Genomic DNA, 14287 nt, shown 5'->3' on the forward strand with positions numbered 1-14287 from the left:
AATTAAGGTTGGAGATTTCAATACTCCTCTCAATGACTAACAGAAGTAAACAGAAAATCACAAAGGATATAGAAGATTTGAACACCATCAACCAACTTGAACAAACTGAGATTTATAAAACACTCTCCCCAACAAGAGCAGAGCACACATTCTTCCAACTGCACAAAAAACTTTACCATGATAGACCATATTCTGGCCATAAAACAATAAACTTAAAGTGATTCAATAAAGTATTTCTTACAACACAGGGAAAAAATCAACATCAGCAAGGTTTCTGGAAAATCTCCAAAGACACAAAATCCAAAAAACAGATTAATAAATAACACATGGGTCCAGGAAGAAATCAAAATGGAAATTTTAAACTAAATTAATATTACTAGAATAATCTGAATTTGTAGAAGTACCTAACGTAATGATTAGAGGGAAATTTATAGCATTAAACATCTATATTCAAAAAGTATGAAGGTTTAAAATCAATGACCCAGATTTCCACTGTAAATTTGAAAAAGAGCAAATTAAGCCCAAATTAAATAGAATGAAATAAAGAGCAGAAATCACTAAAATAGAAAATGGAAAAGAACAAAGTCAATGAAACCAAAAGCTAATTATTTAAATAGATCAATGAAACGGATAAACCTCTATTCAGATTGACCATGAAAAAAGAGAGAAGAGACAAAGTAGCCTCATCAGACATGACAGAGGTGACATGAATACTACAGCATTAAAAGGATAAAGGAGTATCAGTGACTACAATATGCCAATTTGAAAACTTAGATAAAGTGGGGGAAAAAAAATTCCCTGAAGACAGAATCTACCAAAGCTCACTCAAAAAGAAATGGGTAACATGAATAGCTCTATATCTACTAAAACAATTTAATTTATAATTAAAACCTTCCCACAAAGAAAAGTCTAGGTACTGATGGCTTATGGTAAATTCAAGAAAATATTTAAGGAAGAAATAATAGCAGACTACGCAAACTCTTTTGGAAAACATGAGAAGAGGGACCTTGAGGCCAGCATTACCACTTATGAAAACTAGACAAAGACACTAGAAGAAAAGTATAGACCACTATATCTCACGAGTGTAGACACAAAAATTCTTTACAAAAATTTTAGCTATTCAAATCCAACAATAAATAAGAAAGAAAACACATTATGACCAATGAGGTTAAATGGCAAAGTCCATTTAACCTTCAGAAGTCATCACTGTAATTCACCATTAAACAAACTGAAAAAGAAAAACCAAATGATCATCTCAATGGATGCAGAAAACCATCTGACAAAATTCCACATCCACTCATGATGAAAATCCTCATCAAACTAAGAATAGAAGGGAAATTCTTCAATCTAATCAAGAGCATCTACTAAAATCCTACAGCTATCATAATTATGAAAGACTAAATGTTTTCTCCCTTTGACTGGGAACAAGATGAAGACATATGGTCCCAACAATATTATTCAAAATTGTAATGGAAGTCCTAGCCAGTACAGTAAGTGGGAGAAAAAAAGGAAGAAATAAAAGGAAAATAGGTTGAGGTCAGGGGAATTGTCTTATTTGTAGATGACATGATCACTTCTGTAGAAAAATCCTAAGAAATCTACAAAAAAAGATTCCACAACTCATCAGTGAGCTTAACAAGATAGCAGTGTACAAGTTCAAAATACAAAATCAATTTTTCTTCTCTATACCAGGAGCAAACAATTAGAAAATTAAGTTTAAAAAAAATACCATTTACTATAGTATCAACTAAACTCCTTAGGGATAAATTTGACTGAAGAGTTACAAAATGTCAGAAGAAACTACAAAATATTGTGTAGATAAATTACAGAAGAGCCAAATAAATGGACAGATATATGCTTATGAATTAAATGTCTCAATATTGTCAATTCACCCCAAATTGATATACAGACTCAACACAATCCCAATGAAAATCCCATTGAGCATTTTTGTGTAAATTGACACTGAATCTAAAATTTAATTGGAAAAGCAAAAGACCTAAAATAGTGAAAATAATTTTGAAAAAGAACAAAGTTGGAAGATTGCCACTACCTCATTTCCAGGTTTATTATAAAGCAGCAGTACTCAAATACAGACATACTGATCAGTCCAGAAATTGACCCATCATCCACAGTCAATTGATTGTTAAAAAAGAAGCCAAGGTAATTCAATCAGGAAAGAAGAATCTTCTTAACAAATGGTACTGATACTACTGGACATCCAAATAAACAAATCTCAATTCTTATATCAGACATGACAAAAATTAACTGGAAGTGGATTGTAGACCTAAATGTAAAAGTTAAAACTACAAAATTTCTAGAATAAAATAGAAGCAGATCTTAATGACCTTGAGCTAGACATAGATTTTTAAACAGGACACAAAAAGCAAACTATAAAAGGAAGAAATTGATGAGCTGTACTTCATCAGAAGTAGAAACTTTACTCTTCAAAATATACTGTTAAAATGAAAAGACAACCAAAGACTGGAAGAAAACATCTACTCATTTTATAATTAACAAAGAGTTGTATTCAAAGTATATAAAGAATTGTTACAACTCAAGATTAACAGACAACCGAATTTTTTTAAAATGAGCAAAAAGATTTGAAGACACATTTCACTGAAGATGTTACTGATGGCAAGTAACCCATTAAAACATACTCAAAATCATTAAAATTACTACAGAAATGAAAATTAACCCTCAGTGAGATATACCAACCAGAAAGGAAAAAATTTTAAGACTGACCATGCCAACTATTAATGGAACTCTCATACAATGCTGGTGGGAATTTAAGATAGAATACTTTGGAAAGCAGTTTGATAGATTCTCAAAACATTAAACATACATCCACCCTACAATCTAGCCATTCCACTTTCAGGTATGTACAGAAGAGAAATGAAAGCCTATGTCTATACAAAGACTTCGACATGAGTGTTCGTAGCAGCTTTATTTGTAATAGCCAAAACCTGGAAACAAATCAAATGTCCATCACCAGATGGATGGATGAGGAAATTTTGGTATGTCCAAACTTCAGCAATAAAGAGAAACAGATGACTGATACACACAACTGTGGATGAATATCAACATTTTCATGCAGAATGAAGGAAACCAGGCACGAAAATAGTTTCACAGCTTTATGTCATAATTAGTCAAACTGTACACTTAAAAATATATATTTTATTGTACCTAAATTATATCTCAATAAAGCTAACTTTTTAAAAGCTTATCCCCATTCCATGAAGTTGTATTTCTGATGATTATATGTAGTCTCCACTATTACAGCCTCTTTGAAGATAGAATCATTATCAATAAATGCTCTTTAACTGAATAAAATTAATTGATGAGGTGGCTTCCTCAGTACTGACTTCCCCTAAAGCATGCAACACATACAACAAGCCTACTCAGATGCGGGAGGTGTGGCAGACGGACTCAAGACGGCACCCACAATCCCTGCCTCCTGGCGTTCATGCCCTGTGTAATTGTCTCCCCTCAAGCACAGGTATTACTTGTCACTTGCTTCTAACCACAGAATACAGCAAAGGTGAGAGAATGTAGGTGATTACATGAACCTGATTACACATATAAGACTGTAGTCCTGGTCTTGCTGAAATTTCCTACTCCCTGGCTGGTTTTGAGGAAGTAAGAAGCCATGCTTGAGCATCCGCACATGACAAGGAACTGTGGGTGGCCTCTAGAAGCTAAGGGCAGCCTACAGCCTACATCCAGCAAGAAACTGAAGCCCTCAAAAACTATAACCTCAGGAAACTGAATCTGCTAACAAACATGAATTCAGAAGCCAACCTGTCCCCAGGTGAGCCACCAGATGAGAACCCAGCCTTGAATGGCACTTTGATTTACAGCCTCCTAGGGACCTAGCTAAGCCATGACCTACCTCCCAGAAACTGTGAGGTAACAAATGTATGCTGTTTTAAGCCACTAAATTTGTGATAATACTGTTTACAGAGCAATAAATAATTCACTAGGTCTATAGTGAGAAAGAGAAGAGAGAAGAAGCAAGGAAGAAAGGGGAAATGCATTTGATAGTCTAACAGCATTTTCTACATCTAAATATAATGATTTAAGCTATTATCAACTGCAAGGTAAATAATAATCAAGTGAGAAGAAGTCAAATTATTTCTTTCAGCTTTTCTTCAGCTAAAAGAAAAAAATGAAGACACTTACATTTAAGTAGCTTACATTAAGCATACTATAAACTGTAACAATCTTAAAAAATAAATGCCAATGAAAACAACTGGTCTAATACCCTTCATATACTTTGAAGGCATGTTCTGTTCTACTTCAGTAATGAGCACATTAGCATTTGAGAACTGCGGCAAGTTCACTGAGACGCCATCAAACTCCTCTAATCATCCTCACTGACCACCCCTCTGGGAGGAATGAGAGCACATGAGAGGCAGCCTACTCTGCCTATTTTTCCTCAGAGTCCAAAGAGAGGAACATTCAGTTACATCACCTCCAGGCACTCTGCAGTACCACAGTTGCCATGTCTGTTGGAAATGCACAAATATATGTATTCTCCTATATCTTTTAAAAAGCTATATACCAATGTCATTATGCCCTCTCTTCCAGTCCCCAGTCATCATTCCAATAGGGTGTCTGTGAGGTGCAGAAGCCAGGGTTTCTGTAGTTCTTTCCAATTTCTGTGAATGTGATCCCCAAGCCTGGGAAGGATCATTATAGCCCAGCCAGTTCATCAGCCTCAGAGTCCTGTTTTCTGCTTTGATATATTTTCAGAATAAATAATTGGTATCACACCAGCAATTAATGTGATCTCTACTTTCTCACGTTTTTGCAGTAGGGTGTATATTTTGGTCTTTGCTGTAATGTGGTCCTATCAATTTGGTTATAAAGGAAGTCATTGGAAATCATGTATTCTCTGAGAAGAATGATGTAGTATTTAGTGTTCCTCTTGCTAATCAAGACACTCAGCTTAAAATAAATGATTTTAGGAGTAAAAATGTGTTACATAGAACCAGACAAAAGAATTTAAGTTTTCATAAGAATTAAAATGAGGAAAATGTTTCAAACAGTTCAAATTTGCCTGAATATATACACACGTATAACATATGAAAGCCTTACATAGTATACATGCAATACATAATGATAATACCACAGACTGTTTAGGTTTATATTTGACCTGAAATTAATATTCCTCTCCAATAAACATTTTAATATTTGACAAAAATTGTTTGCCTTTGGAGAATTTAGATAAAACATTAGGAGTACACAAGAGTCAGAAAAGAGAATGATGATTGACAGCCAAGTAGCATGTGTGGGCCATCTCATTGTTTAAAATTTAAAAAGTAGATGAAACTAATCTTTCTTTTTTCTTTCAATACATTACCTTTTAACAAATTCAGCTATATATAAAGTGGGACCATTCCTGATATAAATAAAGTAAGCAGATGAACCAACATTAAACGCAGCTACAAATCTGAAGACATTTCTAAGAACTTTGTTTATAATAATTTAAGAAAAAAAGTCTTTTAAGGATTATCCCTATCATTATATTTGAATATTCTCTATAGATTAATAAGCATGTGTCTGTGCCAGAAAGAGAAGGAAGAAGAATCAGGATTGGGGTGGGGGTAAAGGGGTTAAATGATTATGAGAAATGAAAGTAAGTTCCAAAATGACAGCCTGTGGAGCATGAGTGGAAGGAGTGTGGCAGGAAGCACAGCACCGACAGAAAGGTGAAAAGACTGAACTTGTGGATGAGTTGGCGCCGCCTACCATCTGCAGCGTGGTGTCCTAGAAGAAACTAGAACAACTCAAGGCCTTCAGGAACAAGGACATATCCAGTAAACTTCACGACAATCCTTAAAGGATAGTAATCCTCAACCCCCCTGCAGAGCCTGACTCTCTGATAGGAATGCGGAGCTCTGGCGCTGCGGCTGCATAAGGGCAGAGACCATCAGAATGGCCATGCTAGTGCCTCTGTCCCAAACACAGGCTCGCTTACCTTTTCCTGGCGTCTACTATTATCCCACACCTTGTTGCACACCATACACTCAAAGGCATCGATGTAGTTGTCCTGGGTGACGTCCTGCACTCCCCATTTCCGCTCCCTGAGAGCTGTGAGAAGTCGCTGATTAGAGATCTCACCCTTCAGCTTCCATTCTATGTAGGCCTTGTACTGTCTGTCATCGTGATCCAGGTGTCTGATGTAACGTGCCAGTTCTCTAGGGTGAGAAAATTCCGATACAAGAATAGCACTTCTATTACTTGGAAGCCAGTCTGTGATGCTGGGGGAGCCATAGTACACAGGGACGACCCCTAGCCTGAGAGGTCTCCAGAACTTCTCAGTGATGTAGTCTTCACAAACTGCATTCTCAAAAGCAAGGATGAACTTATACTGTGCAATGATCCTATAAAAGCCATCGGCATCCATGGAGGCTGGATTTTTCAGCTTCTGAGGGAGATCTTTGTTTCGTAAACACTCACCATAGGAATCGACATCGATGTGAGTCATCAGCTCTCGAACATAGCTGTCCCTATCTGACGGTGGGTCACAGTCTGACTGTACATACACCAGGGGAGCAAGTCTTTTTCGAAGGTTGTTTTTGGACTGCAAAGGGACTAGGTATTGAAGTGACTTCAGGACTTCTGCGCCCTCCAAGTATTGGGTAGTTAGTGGCAAGTGAGAATGCCGGCTGAACGTGGCAGTGTAGTTGAACAAGGTGATTACTGGCTTGTGAAAGAGCTTATAATTGTTTTTCGGAGACTCTTCATGGAAAAGGGCCCAGTCGTGATGGGCTTTCCGAGGCAGAGGTAAGCTATCTATGTTAAAGTCAGTACCTAGGAGAAGAAAAAAAAGATTAGGATGTCCAAAAGAATTTTGGTGTTTGAGTCCACATGGTAGGATCAGAATACAGAAGAATTTGAAGCTCTAAACAAGATGCATGTTGCAGTGTCTGCAAAATGCTTGGCAAGCAATAATGAAGCTTTCGATCTAGAAACTACTCAGGGAGAGGGCCACCAAAGACAGGGACCCTCTTTCTCATCTTATGGAAAGGGAAATGGGAGAAGGGTCTAGCCTGGCTCTAAAGGGAGCATTTATTCCACTGCCTCCTGCAATTGGCTTTTCTTCTCAGAGGTGTTGTCTAAGAGAGGGCAGGAGAAATAAAGAAATAGATAGTTCTTTAAAAAGAAAAGAGGAAGAGAGAGAAAGCCAAAGGGGAAAAGTAACCAACTTGGCAGATTGATTAACTAAAAAAAAGTGATATTGTGCAAAAGTAGCCAGAACAAATATACAGGATAGATTTTTTAAATCCAAAATGATCGATTTCAACAACGTATAGTGAATCAATCTTAGTCAAAATGGGAGACACAAGGCTTTTAAAGACAAAAACAGCTGATAATAGCACTATGTCACAGACCACGGCAGGATGGACATGAACTAACAAGCACATCAAGAAATAAAGAGGCATAACAGGATTATAATTATGAGTGATTCTAGCTTCCACAGGATTAACCTTCTATAAGAAGCCTTTGAAACTTGATAATGTGCAGACAGAAGTGATGGATGTGGTAAGCAATTGTTTCCTGACTGTGGGTAGAGACCCAGTCAGGAAGAAGTTCTTTCTATAATTGAGAAAGAAGAATTAGGACAATATAATACAGTGTTTCTAAAGTGTTCCTGATGCTGGACTTTTTGGGCCTCCTGATTGGAGTGTTAAATGTAAAGAAATAACAAACAAACAAAACACCATTTCCAGTATCCACTGGGGAAAAAAAGCACCAAATAAATGCTTCCAGCCAAATAAAACATATTCTCTGGAAGAATTCATAAAAATTAATTATTTGATGCCAGTGTGCACTCTCTCAGATAAATAAATATGCTTTGGTACCAAAAACACATCACTAAAAATCAATTAATCAGGAAAGGCTTTTAAACAATTAAAGATCAAATTAGATTTGATCTAATTTGATCTGATTCTATGGTGGACATTTACTGAGCACAGAGAATTTGCTGAAGAAAGTACTACTGTTTTGATAACAGGCTATATTCTCAATGACCAGGAATGAAAGACTGACATAGAAAAATGGTTATATATTTGTTTACTTTGGCATTTGCTATATTTGACCTTCAGGGTCAGAAAGCATACTCATTCACACACCTGAAGTTTAACGGCATATAGGGCTGGATGGTGAGCAAAGGTAAACAGACAAACATGATGACAGAAAAGAGAATTTGGAAGAAAGGCAATTTATAGCACTGAAGTGGCTGCTCCTCAAGAAGGTCCTAGGCTAGTCAAGGGGCCAATGATGGAAACTGGAACCCATAAATGAGTTAGAACATAAAGTCTCCACCACGGTCAAGAGAGAATCAAGGCCATTTGCATGGGACAGAGAAGTGGAGTCCAATCCATAGCAGTCAGAGGCAGCGATCAAGATGGAAGATTAGAGACTGGAGGAGATACGACTGAAACAAAAGTGGTTCTAGAATTCCCTGGGGGATCAGGCACAGGTGTCTTGAGGTAGTGACTCGAACACCAGTGGCTGCCTGCTGCTAACTACTACGGGGTACTTGGGTGACTTCCAACCTGCCCCACCGTGGGTGCATGATGGCAAAGATCCAAAACGCAGAGCAGTGAAGCAGAAAGACTGCCTGTCTCCGGGGCTTCGGAGAATGGAAGGGGCCTGAGATTCACCTCTGCTTGCCCTCAGTCAAGTATAAGGGGAACTAAAAATAGATATATCTGGACCCTTTCATGCCAATATCTAGGCATGCTCAGCTTGTACCAGTAATAGGAATGGGACTTGAAACCGGTACCAGTTACAGTGAGCCTTTCATTCATTTTAACTAGGAGATAAGAGCTAGCAGGCTCATTATACCTTTAGCAGAGCTGCTACTAGAACCTTGATGTTGGAAGGAATGAGAGGACGGCATGCGGTTCCTTATGTATGTAGTCTGTAGGAGAAAAAATGCCTGCAGAATCTAGGCAAGGAATACCAATTTAGATTTATATATGTATATATATTAATATTAATTTAATTCATAGTCATGCTCTAAAAAGCAACACAGCTTTTAAAAATGAGAGCATGAGGTTCTCACACATCCATCTAAGTTCTGTTTAGTTTGTAGGAATGCACCTCTCTTTAATAGACAGTAAAGTTTAAGGGGCTTAACTTTACAGAAACATTTCCCATTATCTGCTACCTTAAAAAGTATTTCCTAATTACTTCCCCTAAGACACACACACGACACACAGACACATACACGAGATCATATTAAAATAGGTTTTTTTTCCTATCAGAGTCTTTCAAACCAAAATTCTCTGGAAAAGATTAAAAAATATATGTCATTTTACCCAGTGAGCTCCTACCCTAAATTTAGAGCTTCAGATGGTAAACACCCAAGACTCCTGAAATTTGAACAATGGCAGACCTAAGAAACTTCACCACAGACACCTGTCATGGCCTTGAATATGCGTGGTGATGCTGAGACATTTCTAAAAGGTATTGGATGTGGCTCAGGAAATAACTGAATTATTTAGCTCTCTCTAACTCCAGGGCAATGCCTGCTGTAATAATTGCTGGAACTGGGGTCTTTAAAAGAAATGAAAATCAATTAAACTATGGTAAATCCATAAAAAATGTGACTAACATGCATGTGATTGCTTCACTAGTTTTATGCCGTCATCTTCACTGGCTCGTAGAGTTAACAAAACTTTCATTTCTCTGGGTTATTTTGTGTTTACTGAATATTGACAATTTATTCCTTTAAATAAGAGCTGACAAACAGGGCACTATAAAGGGAATTGCAACTTGGCATATAAATGGAGTAAAATTATTGCTGGCAAATGATGCTAGATTGTGGACCATGGAGACTGAATTTGAAACAGCAGCCAAGCAGAAGAGTGACAATACTTTATATGTGTTTATGTACTCCTTTTCCTCTGCAGTGGCTTATACTCTTATTATTCCCACACAACCTGGTGAAAACAGAAGGCATCACAGATAACCCCACTCTACTAACAAAGGTTGAGTCATTTCTCTGGAGCAGAAAACCCCTGGTGGGGACCAGAACATTTAGACCGGCTAATGGCAAAGAAGCAGAAAGATCACTACAGTTACTATAACGTTGATTCTGTTGAATAACTTACTCTGGGCACCTGGTTTAAACCCAGTCCGCTGCCTTAACCCAGACGGCATGCCTTAATTCAAAAAGGAGAAATGCTCCCACAAAATGTCCTCCAAAGGCAATCTCTGTTTTTAGAAGGAACTTGTACCATATAACTGTGTGTCCCATATAACAGGCTTCCACAAAGAATACCCCAATAGAGTGAACTAAAACATTTAAGGATAAACAATTGAGACCAAGGGGCTGTCTCAGCTATTATCATCAATCACTTGCATATAGCTCATTGCTATTTTTAAAGCCATTTCACATAAATTTTCCCCACTTAGCCACGCAAACCTTTAGGTCATTTAGTTTCTTTCTTTAAGTTCTGAGGGTTAACTAAAAATGGGAAAGAATGGTGCTGGTAACTGGAAATGACCCATCTGACCTCAGGCTAAATTCTAATAAAGCCTTACATGCACCTCTGCAGAGAGCCGGCTCTGGCCAATGCAGAGGGACATTAGTAGGGCACTGGACTCAAAATGCTCTCATAGGAACTTCTAGACCCATATTCCTGCCTCTGCTCCCATCATCTGTCTTCATGGATCCTCTTACCTGCCTCTTAATCAATTCTATGTCATATAGCGCTCTCTCAATTATACATGTTCAGTTAGGCATCTGTCCATCCTACCCCTGGGCATGGAAGTTTCTCACCCCCTCATTGAGCCTGTGCTGTAGGCAAGTCAGTAACTTAGCAGTTCCCTTCTTAACAGTGCAGGGCCTGAGGCAAGAGGACAAACAGAGTTCCAGATACCATGGACCTAAATATTTAAAGGCTATAAATCAACCTAACAAGCTATTAAATGTTTTATTCTTCTACGTTAACATATTTAATTTCACAAGCTTTTTTCAATGTGCAAAGCTACAGTTCACACCAAGTCTGGATAACACATATTCAGAATTAACATCATTTTCTTGCACAAATCATGATTCTCTCTGGGGTTTGGCACACAGTGCAAAGGGAGGGGAGAGGAACCTCCCTCACTCAGTCCCTCAAACCTTCCCTTTCCTTTACCCAGGACCACCCCAGGTGAAACACCTATCTTCTCTTCCTCTGTGGGATGAGGGTAGAGGTTCACTCACGGCCTCTGCTGGGTCTTGCCCTCCCTGCCCGCACTGCACACGCACCTCTTGGAGCACCTGAGATGCTGTCTCTAAGGTTTCTCCCCAGCTGAAAGTGTCCCCACCAGACAATCTCTGCCCCATCCCTGCCGGCATCAGCCTTTCAAGTCCCTCCGGGCAATCTGCGGCTGGAAAGCCAGGGTTAGATTTGGAGATCTCAGATTCCTCCAAGTTCCCAGCTAGAATTCACTGGTGCCTGGCCCCCTTTTCCTTCCACCCTGGCTCTGTCCCACACTGTGTCCGTGGACATGGACATTTCAACTTGCACATCCGAGCTCTGTCCTGACCTCCTGTCAAACTTTAATCAGGCTCCTCTGATCCCTCTTCTCACCACACCTCAGCCATGGCCTGCCATCCTGCTCTTGGACACCAGAGCCCAGTTTCAGCAAAGAATCCCTCTACCCTTGATATCTGATCAAGTTCCTCATCCCCCACACCTGATGTCTAAGTCCTTGACCTTTAGCAAGAATCCTGTTAGACCAGTTCAGCAAGAAACTTCCTGGCCTTGACTCTTAGCAATTTTCCATCCACTAACTCCCTCAATCTGCTTTTTGGCTATACGACCCCAGTTGTCTTTGCTGTATTCAGAATTGAGCTCAATTATACACTGAAATCTCTCTCCTCTACTACAACAGCTCAAATAAAATCTGTCTTACCATTTTTAACAAGTGTCCAGTCCAAAATTTCCCTTTTACACTTCATACCTTCAAGCCTGGGGGTACATATCAACAGCCCAGTTTGTTGGGAGGATAAACCAGGGAAGCAGCCAGTGCAGGCTCTGGAAGTGGGGCCACTTTGGACTTTGGGGTCCTTTGAGTTCTGGGATCCTGGTACTTGGGAGTCTGAATGTCTAAGGGCTCTGTGGCCATAGAGGTGGGCATGTGATCTTGGCCCATGGACTCCTTGCCCTGTAGGAAGGGGCACAGCTGGTGGAAGGCCAGAAGAGAGTCAGAGAGTCCCATTGTCTGAATTTAATTTGCCAATCATCCTCTTTAAGCACAGTTACTTGGAGGTTCAAATTCATGCTCTGAACTAAACAGGGGCCTGATGTATCTTTTCTGATTCCTTAAAATCAAGGGCAAAAATTAAGATTTAAGACCTCTGAACAATGAATGGTATCTAATATGGTTGAGCAGGAAGAGCTGTAGGAGGGATGATTCCTTCCTTTTAGCACATAGCCCCCAGATGACTCCTTTTAAATTACTTATTCTAAAACATGCTAACATGACTGTTGTTCCATCCCCACTCAGGTTTTGACTAAACCTAGTTACTGATGGATCCTAAATTCATACTCTACCCAGACTGTTCTCCTGAAATTCAACCAGATTATCTGATGGCACACTAGCAATGTCCACTTGGACAGCCCCAAGACACTTACCAATTACCGTGCCCTGACTAAACTAGCTGTCTTCTCCTAAAACCCAATTCTTCTCATGTCTTCCTTTTTTCTATTGATATCACCACCAAGGTTGGTCTGAACCTCTTAGAGTAAGCTAGCTGCTCTCTACCTTTGAGCACGATTCTTTGTTTTTTCTTTTCTAAAAAAGATCTCAAGTGCACAGAACTGGGGTAATCATAATCTTTGGCACATGACATACCCACTTCAATGAGCCGAGTATAAACCTACAGAAACTCTATGTCACAGGTATGTCACAGGTATTTGGAATCCTAATTCCAACATACTTGAGAATACTTAGAAGAGCTGCCGCTCAGAGCACACTGCCCCAGAGATCTGAGCAGACCCTAAAGCTTTCACATGCTGAACCAACACCTATGCAAACAGATAAAAGTTGCTTTTACGTTCATTTTGCTCCTGGAGTAACTTGAAAGGCACCAATTCCAAATTTCTATGAAGAACAAAACATCACGTGCATGGAAGATTTTCCCCTTTTTCGTTTTTTAAACAACTTCCACCAAAATGGAATCCACAGGCTAATGCTTTATATAAATCCATCAAGAAAGCAGAGAATTTAAAGCAGGAACCCCTCCTCTGGTGGAGACTAATTTCTTCCAGATACACCAATATTCCCCAACACCTTCTTTTAGGACTTTAAACACCAGCCTTAGTATTACTATCGTTTTTTGTCCAGGATTACAGCCCTCTCAGCTAAACCTGGGTTCATGAAGAATACAGAAAGACTTGAGCTTTTCTATTAAAAGGAGGTTGCTTTAGTCATTGGCTTAGCTTCTCAGCTCCACTCCCATCTTTGTATGTTATGCTCTATAGTGTATGGGTTGAGACACTATAAACTTCAGTTCTCAGCATCCCTTGCCAACTAGCTTGCAAGAGGTCCCATCATGGCAGCACTGCAGGGAGACAGGAAGGTGGGGGTGGGGAGAAGGAACCCCTTCCTAAAGGCTTCCCGTGTAGCGGAAAGAGCAGCAGCCCCGGGGACGGTGAGCACATCAGCTGTAGTGGAGACACCAGCCCTGCCGACAGAGGTGAGAGCCACAGCGGCAGGGGCAGTGGCCTGAGAGTCCAGCTCGAGGGTTCCTGCTCACTTCCGACAGCAGAGCCTCCCAGCCATGCTGCCACTTTGGGCAAAGAGATTTCCCCGCTGTGCTTCTCCAGCCCAGGGCTGGTAGCGGTTTCCTGTCATTTATTTTGTGTAACCTCTCCCGTCCTTCTTTTGCTTCATCAGCCCTCCAACCCCTTTGTAACTAATTCCTATAATAAACTTCCACTGTTTGAAACACCTAGAATAATGTTTTCCTCTCAGACTGATTAATACAGAAGCCCATTTCAAAGGCATGCGTCTTCCATCTGATTGCAACTTAGCATCCAAGTTCTGTTGCAAGTTCTTTCTTGCTCTTTTTCCTTGATTTTTCTAATACTATTTGCTTCACTACTCTCCTGTCTTGTTACCCTCATCCCAGGCTTCTATTTGTCCCTCAGAGATTCGTCTTTCTGCTTATCTCTTAGTCCATCTGGTGAGAACATGGAAGCAGAAAAATTTTTGCCATCTATTCAAGAAGAGAAAATATAAAAATCACAAAAAGAGATTCCCTTTAAGAAAGAAA

General features: G+C 39.5%; 1 protein-coding gene across 4 annotated transcripts in view; it reads right to left on the bottom strand.

The window, feature by feature from the left end:
- FUT10 (fucosyltransferase 10) overlaps positions 1-14287 on the bottom strand; it is a 74667-nt gene that overhangs the window by 13082 nt on the left and 47298 nt on the right. For all 4 annotated transcript variants that reach the window (XM_057505175.1, XM_036894343.2, XM_057505176.1 and 1 more), the window contains one exon: positions 5981-6816. In XM_057505175.1, the coding sequence (XP_057361158.1) occupies positions 5981-6816 (836 nt within the window). The remainder of the gene's footprint in view (positions 1-5980; positions 6817-14287) is intronic.

Source organism: Manis pentadactyla, chromosome 7 (assembly GCF_030020395.1).
Source record: "Manis pentadactyla isolate mManPen7 chromosome 7, mManPen7.hap1, whole genome shotgun sequence".
In the NCBI taxonomy this organism is placed as follows: domain Eukaryota; kingdom Metazoa; phylum Chordata; class Mammalia; order Pholidota; family Manidae; genus Manis; species Manis pentadactyla.